General features: G+C 35.3%; 1 protein-coding gene across 1 annotated transcript in view; it reads right to left on the minus strand.

Moving 5' to 3' along the window:
* LOC142355003 (uncharacterized) overlaps positions 1-6,502 on the minus strand; it is a gene marked incomplete at its 3' end in the record, with an annotated part of 16,961 nt that extends 10,459 nt beyond the window's left edge. The window contains exons 1-2 of the mRNA XM_075407314.1: positions 6,369-6,502; positions 424-514 (exon numbers count right to left, since the gene is read on the minus strand). Of these exons, the coding sequence (XP_075263429.1) occupies positions 424-514; positions 6,369-6,372 (95 nt within the window). The remainder of the gene's footprint in view (positions 1-423; positions 515-6,368) is intronic.
* Between the last annotated feature and the right edge of the window lie 2,477 nt (positions 6,503-8,979).

Below are 8,979 nucleotides of genomic sequence, written 5' to 3' on the forward strand. Positions count from 1 at the left end.
TATCAGAAGTTTTACATTCTCTATCAAGTAAACTTTGTGGAAGTGCTCGTGTTGTCTTGTGCTTCTTTTTCACTTTGGAGAGTTTTTCCTTCTTGTTTCTGTACCAAACGAACGCAAACCAACAAAAACCAACCAGAATGTGCTCAATATTGGACCCAAGACTTGCTCTGGACTTATCAAGTTTCTGCCATGACTTAACTCAAGACTTGACAAGACTTAACACTTGATTTAAGGCGTGCCACGACTAAAAGGTGACATGATCAGAGCTCTGATACAGTACTGATCCAAAATATGCAAATTCATTGAATCAGCACTGATTAAGACTTGAAGTTCAGTCAGGGGAATATACGAATTCAGAAGTTATCATAAAAACGTATCACAAACACTTAAACTTGTACTAGAAAAGGAGGAACACTATCTAACCGTTGTGGAACTAGATATCTCGCGACTGCGTGCCACTTTTTGATTTTGAATGGATCAGCGAAATCTCCAGTTTCAACTCTGAGATCTTCAACTGAAACAAAATGAAAATACATTTAGCAAGTTTTACTAGGACAGGAACAAATTGAGCATTAAGCGTGAAAATAAAATAAAAGTTTTTCACTAACACAGAGAAAATAAGAGCAAAAATAGTGAGAAATATTTATTTAGGGTGAACACTTTGGCTTTGGAATTTTAGGATGAGCTGTGAAGGAAAAAGAAAACAACAATTTTCAACAATGTTCGCCCTTGGTTCCCTTTTTTGGTCATTTCTTTTCCCCCTTTTATTATTAGGACATCTAATTTTTATTTTACAGTTTTGACTCCTCACTGAGGGAAACTAGCTGAGGGAAACTAGCTGAGGGAAAATACATTTTCCAACCTAACCCCTCTTTTCAAATTTTACCTGTTAAACTTCTTTAAGAAATGGTGGAAATTTTTACATTGGAAAGAAAGCGTTCAATCAGCTAACAGGCAAAATTAAGTAAAACATTCCGCCAGTGTTTTTCAGTTGTCAAATACACTCTCTAAGTGATTTGTGGAACCTGACTGGAACCTCTCACAATTTGTTTTTAAAGTTAACTATGTTCTCCGGAGAAAATAGATTAAAAGAGGGTGAAAATGGAAACAACGTAGAATTAAATTGGAGGGCTGAACCCACCCCCCCGATAGGAATCAAGAGTAAAACTCGTGTGAAAAGAATGAGAAAACAGTACAAAAAGTTAAATTTGTTTGAAGTCTATAGCATGTTACAAATAATGTGAATAAAGAGTATTTCCCATAATAGAACCCCCCATGGTAATTAAAACATAATGCACGGGCAACAATGTTGTGGGGGCTTTAATGGGAAAAACCCGAAAAAAACCCGAGTTTCGCTGAAATTAAAGTTCAAATTTTCAGTAGTTCGTACGTTCACTCTTATCCCCATTTTTTAAGGGTGCATTTGAAGTCATTCCTTTCTAGACCAATATCTCGACTCTAGTGCTTTTGCTTTTTCCAGAAAAAATTACCTAAACAATTACAATTGTATCAAAATATTGTTTGCATTTATTACACTTGATTCCACAGAGCGCTATGCTCCTCTAGATCAAACTGCAACATGGAGGGTTGTTGAAAAACTGGCTTTTCAAAAGCTTCTAAAATTGAAAAAAAAATCAAGATGACTAAAAAATGATTTTTGTTGTTTTTATTCCCCGCTGAAGGAGCAAAGTTTGATCAAAAATTCTGATTCTTTTAAAATGTAATTCTGCTCGGCTGAAAATTCTATTTACATAACTCAAAAGTAATTGGTTCTCCAGTGAAAATCAAGAGAGCAAGAAGATAGTTGAATGACATACAAGAAGAATTGAAAAAAAAACTGAAGTGAAGCATTAATTGTTCGGCATTGTAAATGGGCACGTTCCGATCAAAACTCAAACGCTCGATAACCAAATAGTAGAAAAATCAGGATGCGATTTCTGTCGGCAGATATTTTGCGATCGGAGAAGTCCGGTATGCTCTTGTGGAAATAGCGCAAATTTGTCGCGCTCGCATATTGAAATTGCTTCACTCAGGTCTGATATATCTGGGAAAACTTTGGAACTAGACCAAACGTCTAGTTGAAACCAGAGCTATGAAAAAAATTATCTAAAGCTGTTGAATACTTGAAGTACAGAAAATGGAAATTGTCAAGATGTAACAATAAATGTTGTTGACAACCAGCAGTGAAAAAACATAGTTGCCAAATTGCACTGAAAGAAAATGCAGTTAATCGAATTTGCTGTTTGAGAAGATAATAAGTTTGGAGCCAGTAACATAGCTACTGAGAGGCAGAACTTGTTTGAGTAATGTTGCTGACGAAGTCACTTGAGTTTTTGATAATGATAGATTTAATTATAAACTGGATTGGAATTGATGTGAACCACTAAAAAATTTGATAGAAAATTCATTTTGGGATTGCTGAAAAAAATAAACTTTCTTTTTACGGCCATAGCTTATCTAGTTTCGGGTATTACATTTATTGATTGTTATTTCCAGTATCCAGCGTGATTTTCCTAAGCAGTCGAAAGAGAAATCTTCATGGGTTCAAAGATTAGACTCCCAGCAACATGAGGAAACACCAAACAAATCTTTTGGAGTTTTGATAGAGTTTTTGGTGAAAAAGAGTCTCCAGGAAGACACATTCTAACGACAAAAATACAAAATCTTACAATTGCAATGATATAATCTCTCTATGATAGTCAAACAAAATATGTGCCAAGTTCTATATCAAGATCTCTTCCTGTTTCAGCCCCTTCCCCCTGTGTGTTTTTCGAAAGCCCACTTTCTCCCCTCATACCTGCAACCAATTTTACCAAGAGCACGTGTCAGTACAACGTAAACGGGATCTTTAGTGGGTGTACAATATGGGGACCCAGCAGACGTACGCGCCATACTTTCACATTAAGATTTTCTATGTCATGGCATGACACGTGCTCTTTAACGGTGGTGGGGTGCATATCGTACTGGGGGGAGGGGGGGGGGGGATCCTGTAAATCGTGATGTGAAATGTGACAAATGCTGTTGGGGGGTACAAACAGAAAACACGGAAAATATCCCAATTTTCAATTAGACTCAATGTTAATCTGTTGCCAAAAAAGAAAATTCTCAAAATTTGAAGTAAAATGAGCAACAGTCTTTTCCTTGTTTATTCTGCCCTCCTCCCCCCCCCCCCCCCCGCAGTTTTTTGTGCCCCCAATTACAATTTTCTGAGTTGTTATATAGCACGTTACTATGAAAAAAGTAGCGCATGCAGCTGGAGGCGTAAAAGTTACATGGCCACTAAGTTGGGGGAGGGAGGCAGAATGGACCCCTCTCATTGATATGGTCTTTCCCATTATGACCCCCCCCCCCGCACGAAATTATGCCCCCTTCCAAAATTATACCCCTTCCCCGGAAATTAAAACCCCTCATTATAATGTGTTGACCATAATGGGGGAGGGCTTTACGTTTTTTGTATAACAGCTAAGCTTGGGGGGTTAATGGGAGAGACCCTAGAATTGACCTCTGATCGGACCGTCCCACAACTACATTTCTTCTGACCAGACGGTAACAGTTTCGAAAAAGAAATATCAACATGAGCGGTACTTTTCCAACTTCCCGCTCATCCTACTCATTTCATATTTTTTTCCGACCATTCTGTTTTTATTTAAAATTTTTTTAGCTTTTTCCGCTCATTGAACCGAAAAAAAAAACATATACGCTTCTTTCGGTGGAATGATCTGGAAAATGATTATTTTTTAGGAATCGCCGTAGCATTCTTCAAATTTCACTCAATTTTTGTTTTTTTTCGACATAATTGAGAAAAATGAGCTTTTCTTACTGGTTAAAAAGCGAGTACAATGAGCTGCAGTCAACACAAACCATCTGTCCACTATTGTAGCCCCACAGAAAAGTTCCGTACTCACAGACGCCAATCGAGCATAGAACATTCTAGAATTTGGGGCACTTACAATCCCATTTATCATCAAAGAAGAAACGGGCAAACTGCGAGTGGACTTTTTAAACAAATTTTTTACTTTTCTGTGATTCAATGCAGTTATTTGTGATACTAATAATAAAAATATCAAAAATTTTTCTTTATATTTTGTCATGCTTTTCAACAAGTTGACCATAGTTTAAGATTGAACAGTTGAAATCAAATAACCTTTCAGTTATTTCTCGACAATATTATTGAGTAAACCTAAACAGTATGATGCAGTTTTCAAATAAACAGCCCTTATACTGAACTCATTCGACTTAAGAGGTTAAAGAGATCTAAGAAAAGCTGCAGGTTTTGCCAATGAAAACGAGGTTAACAATAAAACTTCAGCCTTCATTGAACTCTTCACCTTGTAATTTGTTGCTTCTGAATCGCCAAATGTGACCAGACAATATTGAAAAAAAAGACCTCGATTGACCGTAAGAAAAGCGCTGTACTATTAAACTGTATCTACTGCAGCGCATAAAAAATCGCTGTACTTGATATGTTCATTGCGGCGCCGTAATACAGACGTAATAGTTTGAACTTGAACTGGCTTACCAGCTACGGATAACAAATTTATAGAAATATACAAAAGAAAAACTGCCCGGAGGGGCCTCTAACGAGTCGTAGACTCAACTAGTAGAGGCCCAGAGAAAGAATCGAAGAACACCAAAAACTTGATATAAGAGGTGCTGTTCGATTTAAGAGGTGCCGTATTATGGTCATAACAAGATTAATAAGGTGCTTTTCTAAAGGTCTATGGAGTCTAAGATTTGCCCTAAACTACAAGAGGTGCCTTAGTTCGACCACTGTCGGCAAACTATAAAGTTAAGTAAAAAAACTAACTTTTTGAGATTTTGCGATTATAATTTCTTGTAGTTTTTTTCCTTTTTTATTCAAGATTTTGACATAAACAGCATATAAACTAAAAAATTACGGTGAAAAAGAATATTTGTTCAGTTCTCCAAAAAAAAACAAATTTTCTGGTGAATTAACAGAAAGACAATTTTTTTTCTTGGAACAGTTTGAACAGTCTTTTACTCTGAATTTAAGGTGGATTAAAGTATATAACTCTTAAAGTACCAATATTTGTAAAAATTTTAGTCAAACAATCTTGCAAAAAACATTAATCATACAAAATGATTGCCAATACAAGATTTTTGGCAAATTTCGGATACCCTCAGAAGTCATATCGTGGTTGACACACAAAACTTGGTGACTGACATCTCAAAATACTTCTACAGTTGCAGCTTTTGAAGTAAAATCCTAAAAAACGCGACTACGACGACGAGACGACAGAAAGTTATTTGCAATTTGGCAAACAGAAAATAAAAAATTCAATATTAGTTCAGTGAGTAAAGCCGCTTTTCGTAAATTCTTGTTTGATCAAATCCAATCAAACCAAAAAATAGCTACTTAATTACAAAAAAAAACTTTTTCAGTTGCGCATGTTGCATACGAGTATTCAGGTAAAACAGAAGACCCAAGGTAGAACATTTTTTTTGGATCAAAGGAAGTAAAGTATATAGCTAAGAAGTCAGTTCTCATTTTCTCTGATTGAGAACCGTGAATTTTGAAGAGAGCCGTAAAGTGCATTCAACGCAAGGTCCTTTCAGGTGACGTGCGAGTGACGCTTAATTTGGCGTGACTTATGGCAGGACAAAAAAAATTTGGAATAATTTCATTAATTTTGTTCATTGATTTATATACATACCATAGACGTTTTATTTTTAATAAAAGAAGAAAAACTATCAACAAAATGCAAACTTGTCATAGGGCACTTGCATGCGACAATTTTCGTCCCTGCTAGAAGTCAACCTCTTACTTGTTTGTATAAGCTTGTTGTATAATAAGACGAGCAATTATCGTTCTTTTTCCAGTTTAGAACAAAAGATATTGACTTGGTTGATGATTCATCTAAGGTCCGGCTAACTTCCAGCAGATTTTCATTGGTCAAAAATTGTCTTTTAATACATACTAATGATCGAAGACGGTATTTCTCTGAGTCGAAGCCTGGATTCGAAGCCTGGAGGTTGATACCTTATAAAAGACTCGGGTTCATAAAAATTTAGATGAGAGTTTCTTCCAAGCTTTGTTTTGTGGTTTCAGGAACTTGTAAAGACTTAGCAAAACAGATTAGCCATCAGTGATTTGCGCTAAAGTTATTTTAGATAATTCTCTTAGCTCTTTGAGCAGTACAAAATTTCTCTGTAGCATATCTTGCTCTCTGGCCGCAGAAGATTATGGATCTGGAGGTTTTCAACGTCTTGGGGCTTGTCCCCTACAAAGAAGTGATGGCGGTTTCTTAAGACCTCAAAAGTCTTGTTGCTATATCTAAAATTTCTTATGTTTTCGAACATTCAGCAAAAAAATTTGTGCCAAACAACATTTTAGTAAAGTAACTTACGCATAGAAACTCATGCATAAAAATAGCAGTAAAAGAAAAGTCATGAGACTTGATTTAGTTTGAACATATCGCAAACTTATAGAGAAATTGCAAAGAGAAAAACATGAACGACGTTGATCATATTTCATTAAAATGTTCTGATAGGATTCGCGGTGTAAGGATGTAACCGATTAATGGGAAACAAATTGCTCTCAGCAGATCGTTGGATGGGATGAAAGTTTAAAACTGTCCAAATTAGGAGTATGCAATGTCATTTTTCAAACTGGGAGTTTTCGCTGGAGGAATCATCCTCGGTTCGATACGTGAGCGGGTTTAAGCGGACAAATCTGTAAGAAATTTGCTAAAAGTGCAGAAATTATGTAAGGAATACGCTGAATGTGTTGAAAGTTTAATTCTAAGTAATGAGTGTGCTGAATAAACAAAATTTCAGCTCTTGTCAACACAATTCTTACAATAAGTCAGCGCTTCTCTGAAATAATTTCAGCAATTCCAAATATCCCAAATTCATCACTTTCTGCACATTCCTTAGTCAGTACATTTCTATGCAGCACATCTTTCAACACATTCCTACATAAATTCAACACTTCAAAACTTCAGCACAGTTAAATAATTTCAGCTCTTTGGAAAAAAAGAGAATCTCAGCTCTTTCAACACATTTATAAAAAAATTACGTGCAAATTTATTGCTAACCATTGCTTATAACGCAGTCAGCGGGTACGCTCTTTCCTGTTCTGCAATTCTGAGGAACCAATAAACAACCAAAAGTTTCAGGCTTTTCGTTAAAATAATATTTCTCAATTTTGAAAAAGCGGACAACTGAAAAGCGTCATATTTTCATTATGGCCAGCGGAAGAAATGCAATAAGCTTAAGCAACCTAATTCCATTCGATTAAGTGAAATATATTACAGCGGCGATAACTGCTTTATCTTAAGCCTTGACAAAATTCTTAACTCTTTTGGAAGTTTTCCAATCAACCGTTTTTTAAGTTGAACTGCTCTAGTGCAATGCTGTTTAGTCTGGTGTCTATGCTGCTTTTGTATTTAAAAAAGCAGAAATATATTTTAAAAATTCCGAATTTGCAATTTTCCGATACGTGTAAAGCAAGCATTGAAAATGCGTAAGGTAAGTGCTGAAATTGTTTAGGTAAGTGCTATAAGTACCAAAAAAAATTTAAGAAATGCGCAGACAGCAGATGAAATAAAATTTTTCAGCGGATAAATCTTACATAACTATCCGCCTAATGTGTTGACAAGTGCCGAAATTACGTAAGAAATGTATTTAAAATTCAGCACATTAAACGGATAATTATGCAAGCGGATAATTACACAATTTTCCAATATTCGTAAAGAAAACATTGAAAATGTGTAAGGTAAGCGCTGAAATTTTTGAGTTACGTGCTAAAAGTACTAAAAATTGTTTAAGAAATGCACAGACAGCCGCTGAAAAAAAATTCAGCGGATAAATCTTACATAATTATCCGCCTAATATGTTAGCAACTGCTGAAATTATCTAAGAAAGGTATTTGAAATTCAGCACATTAGGCGGATAATTTAGCAAGATTTAAAAGCCGAAAAATATCAGCTCTTTTTAAACATTATTTCCAAGAACAAACTAGACCTAGATCACTTACTTTACCTCAAAGTTATTCTCGAAAAGGTAAATATTTGAGCTTGTGCTGAAACTACTATTTTACGCCGATGAGTTACTGCTGTGTTTCCCCCGTTGATCCTCAACGCTATTTTTTTTTCTTTAGGAACCAAAACTGGCTTGCATGCTAATACAATTCTCAAATTATTGTAAGAAAAAATTCATTAGAATGAAATTAAATTTGGATCATATTAAAAGTTAAATTAATTTTAGGGTTGATGAGTTCCTTTCATTTAGCATAGCCTCTGACAATATCTCAGAGAGTTAAATTTCTGGTTAAAAAGAGATAAATTTGATCAACTTTATTGAGAATAAACTTTATTCATTTAAAATTACAATTTCAACTTCAAATTTTCGTATCTTTTCAACTCGGCTACGATCACATTCGATTCGACATGACAGAAACAAGCCAATCATAATGGAACACAACACTTGAAAAATAACTTCCTTGTGAACATTTCAACAAGGGCGATAAATCTTTCGCAAAACTAGCAACACCATAAACACATGAAGGGTGACTCAGTCCACATTCGGATTGGAATAAGGGACCCCCATCATCGTGTGAACAAATACTACCCCCGTCAAAAAGTGGCGTTGTACAAATCAAATCCGTCTGGCATCTCGAAGAGTTCAAAGAACTGAGCACTGAAACTGTTTCCTTTTTATACCGACATCGCAGAGTCATTGAGTCATTTTTAAACGTTTTCCTTGTTACCTCTACAAATTGCGTTGTTGTAAAACGTGATAATAAAGTGTTAGTTATTATATTCATCCAATTTTGAGGTCTAAAATTTGGTTAAAAAACCTAAGGCATTTGGAGAAATTCATAACATTTTTATGGGAAATTGGTTGCCCTAAAACGGCCCAAAAACTTTGTGGAATGTTTGAGCCAAACTCAAAAATTTTTTATGATTGTTGTATATTTAGTAGGTTTTCATAAAATCCATATATATGGCATTTTAT

Source organism: Convolutriloba macropyga, unplaced genomic scaffold (assembly GCF_964194025.1).
Source record: "Convolutriloba macropyga unplaced genomic scaffold, txConMacr16.3 SCAFFOLD_4474, whole genome shotgun sequence".
NCBI classification, from domain to species: domain Eukaryota; kingdom Metazoa; phylum Xenacoelomorpha; order Acoela; family Convolutidae; genus Convolutriloba; species Convolutriloba macropyga.